Source organism: Alexandromys fortis, unplaced genomic scaffold (genome assembly GCF_014885135.2).
Source record: "Alexandromys fortis isolate MF-2015 unplaced genomic scaffold, M_Fortis_MF-2015_v1.1 scaffold_136, whole genome shotgun sequence".
Classification (NCBI taxonomy): Eukaryota; Metazoa; Chordata; class Mammalia; order Rodentia; family Cricetidae; genus Alexandromys; species Alexandromys fortis.
In genome coordinates, this window is record NW_026068024.1 from 744067 (window position 1) to 762361 (window position 18295).

The following is an 18295-nucleotide window of genomic DNA, read 5'->3' on the forward strand; positions in this document are numbered from 1 at the left end:
TCTCTGAGTTCAAGGCCAGCCTGGTCTCAGAGATACACAGAGAACCTTATCTCTAAAAAAAAAAGGAGGGGGGGGAGAAAATTATAAAATTATAAAAATACTTTGTTCACTCAAAATTTGTGGATTTAAAATATTGTCTTTGTTTTTAAATCCTGTGAATCTAAAACCTGCTCATTTTATCCTTAATAGTGTTTGCTTGTTTGTTTTCTAAGAAAAGGACAAAGCAAAAACCATATAAATCACAAGGGAAAAAAAATCAACATTTGTATTAAATGGCATTCTTAGACTATGTAGAGTAAATAATCTCTTGTATCTTCCCTCTGAATATTAAAGACAGTTTATTTTCCTAACAGCACAGTCAGTGATGATCACTGGAGACTCAGTAGAGCCAAGTGTTCTTTTTTTTTTTTTTCTATCAAAAGTCAGTTGCTTCTTGTTTCTGTATTCTGAAATCTACAATCTGTTTTTACATGTCTGTACGTAGCAGATTTATTTAACAGAATTAATTTATGATTAGCAGTTCTAAGCTATAACCAAATACTTTTTTTGGCAAGTCTTATTTTTTTATGAATGAGTGTATTTTCAAGCATATGCCAGTAAGCTAACAGGTTTTGTGTGTCCAGCAGCCTTCATTCTTTATGTGTACAATGCTGCTAAAGTCTGTTTTTGTCATGATATTTTCACATACATCTAATGACTGCTGTCAACTTATAGCTTTTGTATAAAGTAATATTTTCTATGTTCTTTTCTAATATAACACTTAAATTTCTAGCTTTATACAATTTTGATGAAGTTAAATTTACTGAAATTTTCCCTGATGAGATTATTTTACTCTTTTTTTTTTTTAAGTTTTAAATCTTTACGCATCTGTGCATGTACCATGTGAGTGCAATGCTGGTGGAGTCCAGAAAGTGTCAGATTCCCTGGGACTGGAGCTGTAGATAGGACTTTGTTAGGAATCAAACCAGGTCCTCTGGAAGAACAGACTAGTGCTCTTAACCTCTGACTAGTTTGTTTTACTTTTAAAGTTAAAAAAAAATTTAAATCCTTCCAGTATTAAAAAAAAGTATGTTATAACTAAGGTTTCTTTGACATTGTTTGTCCTGTTTTGAAATTTAATTTAATGTTTTATCTCATAATATGTGACAGGCATAGCTGGAACCCACCAGCAACCTCGATGAGTTCTGAGATTGAAGACATGAAACTAGTGCTATTAGTTTACTAGTCATTCTTTGATGTCTATGTCTGAAGTCTTTACTTGCAGTATAGAATTTTTTAATAGACCAACTACTCTGTAGAGTCCATTATTAACTTATTACTGGCAGTATAGAATGTGCTTTTGGGTAGACATTCATGGATTTGTAAGACATAAAGCAGTATTGTAAGGTCTTCTCCAGCTGAATGTATAAAACGTTCTCCTGCAGTGACAACAGATGAAGTTATCACTTGTCTTCTCTACAATGACAGCAGATATAGTTATCATTTGTCTTGATAGAAACAGTAGTCTGTTTTTTTCCTTTTATTCAGTCTCCCCAAATGAAAAAAAGGAACTTTTGATTTGGTTAGTTTGTTATTAGGTGTTTTTGTTTAAAACATGCAGGACAAGTTGTAGCTTACACTGAAACAAAAGCTAAAATTAATAACTCACTTTTTTATTATATAGTGAAAGGCACTCTATATACTACATGATGGAATTCAACTAATGATGTAACAGCACTTAGACATCGTCTAGATCATTTTAAGTTGCTCAGACATACTGAAAAACAGAAGAGAAAGCTGGCTTGCATATGATTAACTCTGGTTTAACTTCAGCTAACTTGATTTCTCAAATGTTACAATATTACATATAAGGGCTACACACCTGTAGTGCCAGGAACTGTACACACCCTCAGTTTATAAACAAAAGTCCAAGTCCTCTAAGTGTTGTTTAATTTGCTAGAAATCCTATCAGTTAATTACAGAATGAAACCTAGAAATTAATTGCTTTATTCAGGAGAATATATGTTCATGTCCCACTGATAGTTTCAAACTAAGTTTTAAAAAGTTATTTTAGTATGATAACACTTTAAAAGTTATACATGATTAATAATAGAAAAAATGGAGTTTTAATTACAATAGTTATTCAGAATATTATGAAGAGATATAGTTTTTGTTTTTTATTGAAATAGGTAATAAGTTCTGAGAATTGTTATGTATAGATTTGCATGCAGTTAGATCCTGCTGCTTATATCTGGGCATGACAACTATTCCATCACTGGCCTATACCCTTAGCTCCATCATTTTATTGACTTTTCTGATTTATTGATGGAGGCCGGGTAGCCAGGCTGGCACTTAAGTTCATCAGCCCCGAATGCTGGGGGTACAGGTGTTTGCCCCCTGTATTTTTTTTTTCCTGACAAAGCCCAGTCATTGGGCTGTCAGAATAGCTCATTCTGAAAATAGAAAGCTTTCTGGAAAAATACATTTATATCTAGGTGAGTTAAAATATGGGTAACAATACATGAATTATGACAATCTGAGGTAGAGTCTAATTTATAGCTTATCTTTCATTCCCAGTGTTTTTGGACATATCAGATTTTAGGGAATTCATCCTGAATCCTAGAAGGACAACTACTCAGTTGGGTGGGTTATTTTAAATTTGGCAGCAACACAGAGAACCGGTTCCCTTACCCTGGAGTGAGCAATCACAGAGAACCGGTTTCCTTACCCTGGAGTGAGCAGTCACAAAGCAGTGTCACAAGGGAGAGGGGGCAGGAAGTTCATTTCACAGAGCTGCTGTAGACAGTGAAACGCAACCAATTATGAGCAGAGCAACACTGGTAGAAAGATGGTTGGTGGCAGTCTGTCAGTCTGGTGTGTATGACAGAAAATGGGATGGCATTGAGGGAAGGATAATGATAATCTACACACTAAAATGTGGAAAACTCTTTCCTTTCTGCGGTAAACTTTTGTTGAAGATGAAATTGAGAAAACTTAAGATCTTTTTCTTTGATGTATTTACTGCTATCTTTGTACTCATAAATATTCAAAATTCTACCTTAGATTTGAGTCTGTATCTTGCATAAGTTGAGTTTAGGCATCTAACTTTAAAGTCTCTGAACGATTTTTGATCTATAGGGCAGTGCTCTTCTATTTTTAAACGGTGATTTTTTTTTAAGTGTTTGTGCGTCAGCATAGCGTCTGTTTCCTTTTTTTAAGGAATTCAAAAGTGATTGTTTATAAGTTCTTGCTGAGGAGCTTATTGTTTCTTGAGGTTTTAAATGGCTGTATTAAAAGGGAGTATTATCACATGAGCAGACATCCTGATTAAGAGTGTTCCACTATGGTGGATGGGGGAAGGGTGTTCTTCATAAATAGATTTGTAATGTAATAAATATTTCATAAGTCTTATGAACTTGCCAAATTAAATGTCAAGTGTTACAGACAGAAGAAGGAGAACTGATGACCTAAAATCTAATGTGCTATATTCTGAACACTAGATATACTGTAGATATAGTTCAGAGGATTTTGAAAAATGTAAACCAAACAACAAAGAATTATCCATGGGTGGGGTCAGCTAGAATGCCAGCAAAAAATAGTAACCACGGTCTGGGAATGCAGCTCAGTTGAATGCTTGCCTAGCATGCATGACGCTCTGGATTCAGTCTCTAGCATGCAACTCATAAACTGGTGTTGACACATGCCTGTCATCTCTGCCTATAGCATTCAGGAGATAGAAGAAGGAGGATTAAATGTTCAAAGTCATTCTCAGCTACATAGTGAGTTCTAGGTCAATCTGAGCTATATGAGACCCCATCTCAGAAAACAAAACAAAAAACATCAAAGTAACTATAGCTTATAGTTGAAGAAACATGGCCTATGCCAAGAGCTTGAGACTAGACTCAGTAGGTGTTTGTGTAAAGAAGGTATGGAGAGGAAGAAACAGAGAAGCTATGAACATGGCAGGAAAAATATAAGAAGAATGTTACCTCTGGTGGGTTAGAAAACAGTAGGGGTTATGTCTGAGTAACACATTTCTGGAGTAATTTTTGTTGCACACCAGAAGGGAATATCAAATTGGGCTACTTTTTTATTGTGAATATTTGTTGTGCTTGTACCTTAAAGCTAAACTTTGCCTGACTTTCTTATTTTTATATTTGTCTCCTGTTTCTGAAATATCATTTTGGAATATGAATAGGTCCAAAACGGTGCTACAAGCAGACAGCAATGTATTAGTTTTTTTCATTGCCTGTTAAATGGAAGGAGGTACTTTATTTTCTTATAAAGTTATACCATCTGTCCTTATTACTGAAGTTTTTTTTCTTATATCAGATTAATTTAGTCCTTTGCATTGTCATAAGGGTGAAGTCCTGTGATTGGGGTGGCAGAGCATATGTTTGAGTCATTGAGATGGAGAAGTCAAAACAACAGAAAATAGCTTCTGAAATATACATATATAGCTTTTTCGTATATAATTTCAAAATACAGGTAAATCCTCTCAAAATAAGTTTGTTATTCATTAGAAACTTTTCATTGCTTTATATTAGAAATAACTGTGTGTGTGTGTGTGTGTGTGTGTGTGTGTGTGTGTGTGTGTGTGTGTGTGTTAAAACCAGCATGGGAATATGGGTAGCTTTTAATTCTTTACTTTTTTTTTTTTAAGTACTTAAGCTTTTGCCAGTTTTCTTGGAGTATTTTAGTTCTTCCACCCCACCCTCCCTTTTTGGCAAGGCTGCTTTCAGCTTCCAGCCAAGATAAGAACAAACTGAACTTCAGTCACGTTAGGCCACACTAGAGTGGTGGTTACTGTGGGGTATTTATTCCACAGTATTTAGCCAGCAGCACACTGCAGCGGTGGCTACTGCTTAGTGTTTATTTATTTCACTTGCCAGCACCAAAAGTCTCTGAACAGTGGCATAGGCAGAAAGGCTGCTGCCCCCTCAGTGGACCGCTCATTTCCAGTGACTCTGGTGCCTCCGACCAGCTCTGCAGCTACAAACTGCATTCTGATTTAATCATTTGTGTGAGCTTCTATGGTGACACTGTAATTTATTGATAAATTCTGCATTTTTAGATCTCACAACTAGGTAAGACTTATGGGAATCCTTTGATATGGGGAGTAACTGTCTTGGGAGAAAGGAGTACCAGAGCAGAATCACATAGCCATGCTCTCTCCTGTAGTTCTCCTGACCTACTAGCCTCCCAGATATTGTGTGACGTAGATGTAGGTGAAAACACTCTCGGGGATGTTACATAATGGACATCGGGAACTGATGTGGTCCCATTTGACTGATTGGGCACTGAGGCACAGCTGCCTTTCCCAGCATCATCTTAAGTTGCTGATGTAAAGAAATGGCTTAAGGAGAAGCAAAGTGTTTTAAAATAAACTTGGCCTAAGATAATGAAGAACCCGATTTTAAAAATAGCCATGCTTTTCTTAAAACATTCTTTAATTCACTTAGCACTTGCTTCTCTTCTGTCTGAATCCCACAGCTTTTAGCCTGATGTTGAGTGGCATTTGAGAAAAAAATAATTCTGAATGTGGATGTTAAATCGTCAGCCTGAAGTAAACCTGTGTTTTGAGGAGGAGTGAGTGGGTCCACACTCTCAATGGGGGATACAGCCCAGAGATGCTCAGAGACCTCATCTAGATACACAGCTCTGTCCAACAGGGACAGCCGAGCATCCCAACTGTGGCTGCTGCTGTTGCTTCCTGAACACATGCTATTAGGAGGAGCCTCACCTTACAAATAGATTTGCAGAACAGGAAGAAGGTTCTTGGAAGGGAGGATTGTGATGGAACCGATAAATATCTCTGTTTTAAAATCTCGTACAGCCTTCTGTTTTTAAATCTTTTCTTCTGGATGAGACATTAGTCTTTAACTGAGGATCTCTGTAACTGAAGACAAACAAATAAAATACCAACAGGAAGGAGATTATTAAAAGATTTTATGTATCTAAAATATTTCTATCAGTAATGCACTCTAGCTTTAGGAGATATAAACTAAAGGAAGGAACATTAAATAAAATCAGATTTTTTAGCTAGAGGCGTAGTCACACATGCCTGTAATCCCAGCACTTGAGAGACTAAAACAATAAGATTGTGAGTTCAAGGCCAGCTTCAATGTCTAGCTAGGTCCTGCCTCATAGCAAAAAACCTCCCACAATAATATCCTTTTGTCCGATAAATTTTTCTTCAGATTGAAGAAAATATTAAATATTTCCAACTCAGGGCTGTTTGATAGTTATATCAGATCATTACCTTGATAATGTGTACTAACAGATTAGGTCAGAATTCTAGCTTGTCATAAATCCATGAATGAGTTTTAAGTAAAAAGTTAGCGCTGTGTGATCTTTTAAGGCTAAATTTAGGGTGCTTCTTAGAATCAACTTAAGTAAAAATTTTCTAAATAGACACTAATTTCACTAAACCTTGTCTTAATAAAAGTCTTATAAAACTTTCATCAATAATGAATAGGTATTTACTGCCATCAGTGAATTTACCATCAGAATTTCCCACAAAAGACTCAAGTTAACTACTGTTCTCCCTTAGGTTTAAAGATTTGGGACTATGTGTGGTGTGAGTTGTAGAAGTGAGTGGGTTGTTTGAGATTGTCTTACTATGTATCTCTGGCTAGCCTCGAACTCCCAGAGGTCTGCCTACCTCTGCCTGAGATTAAAGGTCCATGCCATCATACCCAGAGAGTGAATGTTGAGAAAGGGACTTTCCCTTCTCTATGCACAAGACAATGGCCTGCATCTTTTGTGCTTATTCCTGCTACCCGTTCTAGCCTGGTCAAGGAAAGATTGAGAGAGGCAAGCCTAAATAGGTCTCCAATTTATTCCATGGAGATGTGCATGCAAAGAGGCCTCTGAAGAAGAGGTTAGAGCCTCCTGCTCTTATGACTGAACTTCATTGTTATAACTGCTTCAAATGAGGGAAAGAGATAAAAAACAAGAGGTTTTTAGAACTATTTTTTATTATCTCTGTGTTCACATATGTTCATGAGTGTGGCACAAACAATCTGTGTGTGTGTCTCAGAGGACAACTTTTGGGATGTGATGACCCTAGACTCAGGTCATCAAGCTTGTATGACAAAGGACTTTTATCTGCTGAGCTATCTCATGGTCTTTTTAATAGCTTAGAGGGGTTTGAAACTTTTTAAGCAGTTACAAATAAGGCCCCTGGCAATTGAGACCATTTTAACACTAGTTAACTTACCCTACTACTCTGTAAGATTCGGTTTCTAGTTCTTTACTCTCTTAACGTCATCTATAGGAAGTTAGAAAACATTCTTAATTAAACTGAAAGCAGGGACTGGATAGGTTATTGCTCCTGCCCTCTCTACAAGGTAGATAAACCAACAGGTGAAGCTCTGAGATCCTGGTAGCAAACACGAACCTGGTTCAAGTTCCTGTCCTTGCTTCTTCCCATCGCACATTCCTTTGCCAGTGATAAGTTTGAGACAGGACAAGAAATCACTTGATTATATTTTACAGTCAGTTGGTTTTTTGTTTTGTTTTGTTTTTGTTTTTCTACAGCCATTGCTTTAGGAAGCACTGAAGCTAGGGATACATTATGAAGTCCAAAGTTGTCTATATGGGTAAAACATTTGGGAACTTTAAAGACTAAATTGTTGGTCTCTTTTGAAAACTGAAAATAATAGTTTTAATCATTGTTTATCTGAGACTCTAATACTTTTCTTTTTTCTTCGTAGATCCCAATTTTGTTCGGACATTTCTTACAACATACAGATCCTTTTGCAAACCTCAAGAACTACTGAGTCTTATAATAGAAAGGTCTGTCAAATTTAAATATTTAAATTCTTTGATTTTGAAAGGATTAAAATACATGTTTCCCATAGATGTGTCAATAAGCTTAATTGTAAGTGAACTTTTAAGATAAAACTATTGGCTTTATAAAAACATGCTAACTTTGATCATTTAAATAAAGTTCTCATTTTTTCCTTGATTCAGTATTTAAAACTCCAATTTTTCAGGGTTTAGGCCACACTGGGGATGGAACCATGGGCCTCTGATTTGATTTAAGCAGTATTTCCAGCCTGAATTTATCAAGTTAAAGGACTATGTAAATATGTATGATTTAGACTCTAGTTTGGACATATGCCTATAATTCAAGAATTTGGGAGATAGAGGCAGTAGGATCAGGAGTTCAGGGTCATCTTTGACTATACCTAGCGAGTTTAAGGCTACCCTGAACTACATGAAATCATGTCTGTAAAGTAATGAGAATTCAGATTTTAATGCTTCACAAGTTCTAAACAGATTTTCAAATATACTACATATTGAATAAAATGAATCTTGTCTGTGAGCAAATGCTTTTATCAAGGAAAACGTTTCTCATCTACCCAAAGAGCAATCAAGTTTCCAGCATTACTCTTAAAATTATTGCTACTGATTAATCTACAGACTAAAAATGAACATTAGTCCCATTTGCTTAAGATTTTATGTATGTTTTATTTTGCTTCTAGTTAGCTTTAGCTCTGCTGGCAATATCAGTTTCTTTTTTAAAATATTTTAATTAGCTTTCACATTATAAAAGTCTTGTGAATTTTCACTGATGTGTGTATCTGTACTAATTTTTTATAGTATTTTCTTGATTGTAAAATAAGTTTGTGAATCTGGATTTGATATAGTATTTTTCATTAATTTTTTTTCCTGTTTCATGTTAGATTTGAAATTCCAGAGCCTGAGCCAACAGAAGCTGATCGCATAGCTATAGAGAATGGAGATCAGCCCCTGAGTGCAGAGCTGAAAAGGTTTAGAAAGGAATATATTCAGCCTGTACAGTTGCGGTAAGTAGTGAAGATGTGGTTACAGTAAAAATGGCAGCGTCTCAATTGTGTGTTTCAAAGTGGAAATGTTTAAGAACTGTTCCCAACCAAGGCAAAGGGAAGCAAAGTAGGTGGATTAATTAAGAATCTTATCTGCACGTTATTACAAGCCTTAGTAGATTGTTTACTTGGTAAGAGCTGCTCGTTTCATGTGTGCATTCAATGTGAGATCCCATGTAATCCAGTTGTGTTAATGCCACAGAGTGTTAAATGTGTGTCGGCACTGGGTGGAGCACCACTTTTATGACTTTGAAAGAGATGCAGACCTTTTACGAAGAATGGAGGAATTTATTGGAACAGTGAGAGGTATGTTTTTCTTAATTTCCGACTTGTCTATGTGATAAAATTACCAATATGATTATCCTCAAAATGATACCATTGTAGCTCATTTGAAAATGTTAAACTTTCTCATAAAGTATCATTTGGGGTGGGTGTGGTAGTGCACACCTTTAATCTCAGCACTCAGAAGGCAGAAGCAGGTGGATCTCTGTGATTTCCAGGACAGCCAGGGCTACAGTAGTGTGACCCTGTCTCAAAAAAAAACAAAATAATAACAGAACCCAGTACTGAATCTTGTAAACTGCTCGATAGTCGTTCTGCTGGCTCAGCATCCTTTCATCTGTTTCAGAACTGGTTCTCTTGGGTCTCAGTTCAAGTTAGACCACTTAAATGAACCATGTGCTACCTACAGGTACATGCAGGAATTCACTGTAGCACATGATAAAGGTGTGTGGTTAGGTAAACAGAGCAGATCAGAGAGATAATAAATACCACGTATCATACTGACAGACTACTTTTTTAACATCAATCACTAGCCAGATACATAATTTCAATTCTTTAGACTTTAGTTTACTCTTGAGAAACTGGGGTTAATTGTGTCTCAGTTTCCTTTACTTTAAAAATGCCGTGGTTATGTGACTTTAAAGGGACCCTAGACAAACCTGACTTTAGTATCCAGTGTTCGGTCTAAGTGAAAATCAGAAAATAAAAGGTTAAATAGATTACTTTCCTGTACAGTACAAAAGACAGCCATATCAAACAGGAGACTAATATGATTAACCAGTCCTCATAATTGGGTTATAAAATGCAGTATTAATTAGGTATGTGAATGTGTGTAATCTACTTTTATTAATCTTTTAGTTTGTATGGAATATACGTTGGATGGAAGGATTATAAATATAGTATTTTGAACTAAGGTTCAAAATGTTGGCGGTGAAATATCAAATTACCTTTTATATTCATTTAGGAAGGGTCTAGATACACGCCAAACTATTAACAATGATTACCTGTCGGAAGGATGAGAGCAAGTTGGGGGTGGGGGAACTCTTTAGTGTTTACTTTGTTCATTTGAACTTTATAGCAATGATTTATTCATGTATCACTTGTGTTAACTTTAAACATTTTTTAAAAATAAAGTATTAAAGAGTATTTAAATGTCTGTTAAAATGTATTTCAGGTAAAGCAATGAAAAAATGGGTCGAATCCATCACTAAGATAATCCAAAGGAAAAAAATTGCGAGAGACAATGGCCCAGGTCCTAACATTACATTTCAGAGCTCGCCTCCCACAGTTGAGTGGCACATAAGCAGACCTGGGCACATAGAGACTTTTGACTTGCTCACCTTACACCCAATAGAAATTGCTCGACAACTCACTTTACTTGAATCAGATCTATACCGGTATGTTGTTCAACATTCAAGCTGAGAAGTTATTTCAAAAGTTCATTTTTAAAATGGAATACATTTTCTGCCTGTTAAGGTTATCTTGAGATGAAAATGCAAGAGTAGATGATATATAAGGCATAACAGACAGTTCTGGTCCTTTTGCTCCCTTGGTCGTCCTTGATCTACTTAACTTTGTGCACTTTCCACAGTTACCCCTGCTTGGTAAGCTCAGTTCAAATCCTGGCAGTACCAATTGCTGGCTTTAGTTTCCTTGTGTAACTGATTTTCTGTTTGTTTCCTGCAAGGAAATTGAGGCCAAAGACTGTACTAACTTGTAGGACTGTGAGGTTTCCAGTGTATGCCCAAGGCTGAGCACAATGCAGGGCCATAGGAACCACTGCTGTAGTCACTATAGTACCACAGATAGCTACTACTGTTTAAAGTCATGTCCAGTTACAGCCCTTTCTACTTTAATATTGTTCATCGGTGAAACCATCTGAAAAATATGATTCTGGTTTTAAATTCTACCTAAAATCTCAAAAATATTAACCGCTAATTGAGAAAAGGAGCTCAATTTATAATTTTTTCTTCCTAAGTTTATCATGGTCTCCAAATGTTAATTAGATTTTTTTAAATTTAATTTTCAGAGACTATTTTGCCAGGATGGTTTTTCTTTTCTACCTACCTTAAAAGCAAAAACAAACACCATCAAAATAAACCAAAAATGAATTTTAGTACTTACTGTATTCTCATTGGTTACTTATTAGATACTATTTAAATACTGCCTTATTAACTTAAGTAAATAATATTTATAAGTGCCAGGAAAGACATTATGCAAAAATATGCAATAAATACAGAGAGCCACCATGATGATATATGTTGTAATCCAGCACTCGGGAGGCTGAGGCAGAGGACTGCCATGTATTCCAGGCCAGCTGGGCTAAATAGCAAGAACCTAGGCAAGGCCACATATGAAGACACTGTCTTTAAAAATAAACAAATGAGCAAGCAATAAATGCATTATGCAAGAGTATCTACCAAAATATTTTAAATCTAAAAACATAAAAGGAAAAATTATATTTATCTTGTTTTCACCAATTTTCTGGTGAAAGAGGAACACTTATAAAATAGTTTAGTTTTTTCTTATGTATATACTGAAGAGGAATGTGATGTGGCGCTTATGTTGGCGATTTTAGAGCTGTGCAGCCGTCGGAATTAGTTGGAAGTGTGTGGACGAAAGAAGATAAAGAAATCAATTCTCCCAACCTCCTGAAAATGATACGGCACACTACTAACCTCACTCTGTGGTTTGAAAAGTAAGTGTTGTTGGCCTTTTTGTTTGTAGCCATGGCTAGGCTGTTTTGCATCTGTATGTCACATGTCTGCTGTACTTTCATTCCCTTTCTTATGCACTGAATAGTTTCCTGATGTGCATCTTAGTTTCTAATGGTCGCCTGGAGCAGAGTGGGCTGCAGCTTCATTCCAGCAGGCAGATGCCCTCCTACCTGTGTCTCTAGCTCCTCTCCTTTCTGTAGTTCAGGTACACCTAGTTAATGGTGCGAACCCAGCAATGCATCCTTACAACTCTTACTTCCCCATCTGCTGTCACCATCTTAACCTTAGATGACTTTTTTCACCCTCTTCTTTGTTCTGCTGGTGGCAGGGTATTACATGCACTGTAGACCCAAAAGTACATTCATATATAATAAGTCAGTTGCTTTTTAAACCAGGTAAAAGGGGAAAAAGTAAAGGAAAAAATATAGTCATTTGGTGTGTTTTTATTATTATATAATTACCTTTACTGGTGTTCTTTATGTAGATTCAAATGGCCATCTGGGCTCACTTGTTTTCAGCCTGAAGAGAACTTTCTTTAGCGTTCTTGTGCAGCTAGCAACACAGGTGCGGGATTTATTGTTGTTATTTAAATATTTTGCCTTTAGTTTTGAACAATAACTGTATCTTCAAATTAGCTAATTTTTATTCTGTCAGGTCATATCTACTGTTGAGCTCTCCAGGTTCTCATTTCCAAGATTCCAATTTGTTCTTTTAATAATTTTTATTACTTTCATGATACTCTTTCTAGATACATGTTGTCATTATCCTTCTTTTTCATCTTCACGCTGTCCTTTTTAGTTCCATGAACATATTCTTTGATAGTAACTTTGAAATCTTTCTGTTAATTTGACATCTGGTCACTCACATAGGCAATATCTGCTCCCTGCTTTTAGTCCAGTGTTTAGGTAATACTTCGTATTTCTTTATGTGCTTCACAGTGGATACAACAACTTCCAGTACTGCCCTCTGCCTTCTACAGCTCTCTCTTTGCTACTCAATGTGAAGTAAACTAAGCAGTTAGATCTGGGGTGTCCATAGTCACTCTGGGAAGATGGGTCTGGTATGGCTCCCATCCATTCCCTCCTAGACTGCACACCCCAAGCTGTTAAATATTGAACTACTAATTTCCATGCTCACTCTTTTGTTGTGAAGAGTTCCCTGGTAGCACAAATTGCTGTGCAGAATAAACCAATGAAATGCTGGCTTCTTGGAAGATAATGTTTCTAAGGTCTTTAATCAACTGATACTTGTTCTAACCCCAGGAGGTTCCCTCTCCAACTACCTTCCTGGTTCTCTTGAGGCAATTTGAGACTATATCTCTTCTTTGTTTCTCCAAATTTCTTCCCAGGTGCCTTTCAAGACAACTTCCACAGTTCCTGAACACACCTTTAGGTTTAAACTCTCAACTCTCTGTTGTAAGAATGGCAAGAGATTAGGAGCTGTCTGTGTGCCTATGTTCTGGAGAGGAGAGGGTTAGGTACTGTGGCCTCAGGTTCTCTTAACCTGCCTCTTGGCATGGAACCACTATATTGGGAGCCAGACAAAACTCTTTTCTCAGAGTTCTAATTACCCGACAGTCTCAGCTCATAAGTTGGCAAAAGGAGGGAGTCCTCAAAGCAGAACTATTAAATATATACTATAAAGTAAGTAAATACTAAACTGCACTCAGATAATAAAATCCTGCTCCTCAGGGTAGGAACCCATCCAGCTACCCACCCCCTCGCCCTGAAAATCCCAAGCAGTAACTAGGTGGTCTTAACTACAACATCTGGATCTGGATTCTTCAGAGGAAGGAAGGGGAGGAGGAACAATTTTAGTTGAATTAGCCCATTCTCTCTTATTTACATATTACTTTATAGATTTTCCTAAACAGACAATATCTCATTTGTAGCTTGTTCTTAGGCCCATCTTCAGAGACTCGTGAGTACTGTGAGTTAGGGTGGGAGACTTGTGAGTACTATGAGTTAGGATGGGTGGGTGTGGTTTGTTTTAATAGTTTAACTGGAATGTTATGATAGAACCAAGAAATGGATGCATTTTTTAAAAATGGGGTCTGGAAACCTTAACTCTGTCTATTGACTATTATATATTTTGTAAAGATGTGACTTCCACAGATTGTATTGGGATTATAAGAACAAGCAGCAGGTAGCATATGAAACAGACTGGAGGAAGACCTGATGCAGTGAAGTTACATGAAGTGAGAGTTTGTTTATGTTGTCAGAGATAATATACCTCTAAGAAGAAAAACTAGAATTTTCTCCCAAAATGTTGCTCTCTGGTTTCATTTTAAAGTTGATATATTTTAATTTACAGAAGCTCTTTCTTACCATAGTAACTGTAATGTGTCTTACTGGGAAAGAGAACTGTAACTAATAATGTCCTTGGACCTTTTCAACGACCTGTTTAAGGGAAAACCATTCCCTTTCTTTGTAGTGTGACAGATTCTTGTTTATTGACCTCAGAGCTTCTGAGCTCCAAGTTCAGTTGATGTGGAATAAAAAGCATTGCAGCTGATCATAATTTGTACTCAGTAATAGTTAAAAATAAAAGCCATATTTGTAGTACATGTTTTAAATTATTCACCTGATAAATTAGCCGGAATATATTTGTATAGAATTTCTTCATATATAAATATGTTACGTTTAATTTGATAATAAGCTGTTTATTTTGATGGTTTCAAGTAGAATGATTTTATTCTTGGTATTATATTAGCCTCATCAAGAAACAGTATAATCTGTGGCTTTCCATTTTAGAAATTTAATGATATTATTTAGTTTTACACTTAATTTTTCTTAGATTACAAACTATTAATATCACTAGAAACTAGATTTGTTTTTTTTCTTTACTGACAATAAGTAAGTTCTCTCAAACAGAAAGACAGAATAAATGTTGAGTGTGTGTGTTTGTTTGAGAGCAGGCAATCCTGGAGCTCACTGTGTGCTACAGGCTGATGTGATGCAGTCCTGCCTTAGCCATCCAAGTGCTAGGGTTTGCAGTTGCTGATCAACCATACTTAAAGTATTTGATGGGAAAATAATGATGTCACATATTATATATCATTATGTATAATAAATTAATATATAGATACGCAGTATGTGAAAAACAAAGTGCTTTTTCTTTAATTGTTTCTAAGTAGTTTGTTTTGTTTGCTTCTTGTTCTGGGGAACTGAATCTAGAGTCTAATACATGGTATATACCATACCATTGTAGTACCTCTCTTGACATTGTTTTTTTTTTTTTTATTTTAGTAAAATATTTCAACTGACTCTGCAATATACCAATGGTTATCTTAAGAGCTATTTCTACAAATAATGCCAATTATTTCTATATATCAGAAAACAAAATTAAGCTGGATATGATGATGTACACGTGACTGAGGCAAAAATATTACCATACCAGTTCTAGGCCTTTGTTCAGGCAAACACAGAAATCAATCACTGAAATACGATTGTGTATACATTCACACAGAGGAAGCAACAGTTCTAGAATAAGCATGCTAGAGCACACCTAAATGGCAAGCATTCAGTAAGATCTTAACTATTCTAATTCTGATGATAGAGGATGTGCTAAATATATTGGGGATAGGTGTCCGACTGTAGTACTTTAGATGTCAGAAAGAGTACGTGCTCCACCAGAAGCCTGCTTTTCTCTGCATTCTGTCAACCCAGTGTACCGCTGTAAATGTCTTTTCTGTGGTCACACACGCACTTTCTAGATTACTGTTTTCATTAAAACCTTTTGAATCATAGCTTTTTGGGAAAATTCAAATTTTTAATTCTTTTCAATTCCTAGATGCATTGTAGAAACAGAAAACTTAGAAGAAAGAGTAGCTGTGGTGAGTCGAATAATTGAGATTCTACAAGTCTTTCAAGAGCTGAACAACTTCAATGGTGTTCTTGAAGTTGTCAGTGCTATGAACTCATCCCCTGTTTACAGGCTAGACCATACATTTGAGGTAGGTTTGTACATGTGTTTTCAAATGATCTTCCACTGCTTGTTGTAACAACAAGAATTTGCATGGCATAGCCATTATATCCCCAGGAGCTATGATTATTAGCATAAGACTGTACCAAACTGGGTCGTGCTGACGTAAAAGCTGGGAGGGGAGTATACAGCCCTATCTCTTCCACAGGATATAACTGTAGTTAGTGGTTGCTGAGAGAGCAAGAAATTCTTTTTCAGTGGTAAGGACCTGTGTTCCATAAGTAACCTTTCACCCATGTTCCTGTAAAGCTACCCAAATTAACTCAGTGGATCACTTGGGGGTGGGGCTGACAGTAGAAGGGAAGACTGGTTGGGAAAGAAGGGTTCCATGGGGAGGAGGACTGTCCAGAAAGATCTGGGTGAATGCAATCAAAGTGCATTGCAGACATGTATGAAAATATCATAATTAAGTCTGCCATTGTATATAATTAATTTAATAAAATGGGAAATCAGAATTTTAACAATTATGGTACTTAATATTTAAATGTTTCGTTTGTTTTTTCAATAATAGATTAAAAATGGACTTACCTAAATTTCATAATGAATGGTTTCTCTTTTTAAATTAAATGTTCTTATTCATTCATAGGTTCCAACTTGTTAGAAAATAAAACATTCATCATTTTATTTTCTTAATTTTGTGTGTGTGCACACTCAGGTGTCTACCATAGGCACACGTGAGGTCAAAATGATTTTGTGGAGTAGGTTCCCTCCTACCATCTCGATGGCATTCTGGGGTCAAAATCGGATCACCAGACTTGAATACCAAGTGTCTGTCTGCAGACCTACATCCAGCAGTTTGTCAAACTCAATTAACATTCACATGAATTATAGGAGGGGTGGCAAGATAGATATGCTATATCATGCACATTTTTAAGTTTATATTAAAGTGTAATAAAAAAACTTTAAAAGAAAAACAGCATTAACCAGGTGTGGTCATTCATGCCTTTAATTCCACTTGGAAAGGAGAGGTAGGTGGATCCGTGAGTTTGAGGCCAGGATAACCTACATAGTGAGTTCCAACCTGGCCAGGAATACACAGCGAGAGCTTGTCTCCAGATGTAAATTAGAAAATAAAAAGCATTACTAGCATTCTTGTAGTCAAACTTATATGAATGGATCATAATGGTTAGTTGGGTATTTTTTTGGCAAGATTTGCAATCCCTTGTACAATTGAGGCCTCCTAATTTTTTTTTTATTATAGCAAATACCAAGTAGACAAAAGAAAATTTTAGAAGAAGCTCATGAGTTGAGTGAAGATCACTATAAGAAATATTTGGCAAAACTCAGGTCTATTAATCCACCATGTGTGCCTTTCTTTGGTAAGTATCTTTTCCTAATTTTTATTGTGATTCTAGATAAAACAAGACATTTTATTAAATGAGTATAGGAAGTAGAACATGAATCCCTTCAGAATTTTTATGTTAGGACTTTTAAAATATCAGGTCTAGTATAGATTGAGCATTCTAATATAAAAATCTACAAAGTTCAAAAAATTAAAACTTCTTGAGGTGATACCAAAAGTGGGAAATACCATATCTTACCTTGTTTCAGGAGTCACCACAGACACTGTAAGGTGAATGTGAGTCCACCCTGGACTACACAGCAGAACCCTATCTGAAAACTGTTACATCCAATATTTAGGCCATAGATGTACAGCATGTGTGGTCTATAATGAATTTTCTCTTTAGCCCTGGAACCCACACCCAGGATATCCATAAACACTCCACATGCAGCGCAAGTCCAAAGCCTCTGACTCATTTCAGATGAGGACTCGGCTTGTACATGCCTCCCTGTTTAGTCTCACCTGACAGCCAGCAGGTTTTATGTCACTCATGTATTTGGAATCTTGCAATGTTTCCATTATTTTTATAACTGTTGCAATCTTCCTGTCTCTGCAATTATCCTGGTGGTTGGGATAATAGATGTGCACCACCATGCTTGCCTTGTAGTTTAATTTTGATAAAGTAGAAGTGTGACCATATCTCCATATTTGTATTTAATCACCTAATAAAACACATATCTAAAAATTCACTGTATATGCCTTTGAAATAATAACTTCAGCACATTGGGATTTTAATTTTACCAGCCCCTTATCTCCCTCCTTTGCACAGGAGGATGAATGCCTTTCTTCCTTTCAAGACTAAGTCTCCCATCTGAATCTTTTGCTTCTCTTGGGTAGAGACTCAAGACTGGTACTTCAGTCTGTTGTCTGCTTGTAGGTTCCTTTTTCTTCCAGTTACTTATTCCCTACATTATATACTTTCAATATTTTTTTTCATGTTGCCCCCCAACACACATACCTTTTCACCCCACTGTTAGGGTGTTAGGAACATAGAGCTTATCCACAGGCAAATGCTCTTTCTGCCAGAGCTATACCCCAGCCCTTGAACTAGCCCCTCCCCTGCCCATGTACATGCTCTGGTTTGTAGAAACTGATCTCTCTTTTGTTTGACTTTCACTGTTTGGCAAATTTTTTCA

The 18295-nt window shown here is 36.3% G+C and overlaps 1 protein-coding gene across 3 annotated transcripts in view; it reads left to right on the forward strand.

Moving 5' to 3' along the window:
• Sos1 (SOS Ras/Rac guanine nucleotide exchange factor 1) overlaps window positions 1–18295 on the forward strand; it is an 81987-nt gene that overhangs the window by 47842 nt on the left and 15850 nt on the right. For all 3 annotated transcript variants that reach the window (XM_050163483.1, XM_050163485.1, XM_050163484.1), the window contains exons 11-17: window positions 7698–7779; window positions 8673–8795; window positions 9037–9140; window positions 10291–10513; window positions 11695–11814; window positions 15626–15788; window positions 17019–17136. In XM_050163483.1, the coding sequence (XP_050019440.1) occupies window positions 7698–7779; window positions 8673–8795; window positions 9037–9140; window positions 10291–10513; window positions 11695–11814; window positions 15626–15788; window positions 17019–17136 (933 nt within the window). The remainder of the gene's footprint in view (window positions 1–7697; window positions 7780–8672; window positions 8796–9036; window positions 9141–10290; window positions 10514–11694; window positions 11815–15625; window positions 15789–17018; window positions 17137–18295) is intronic.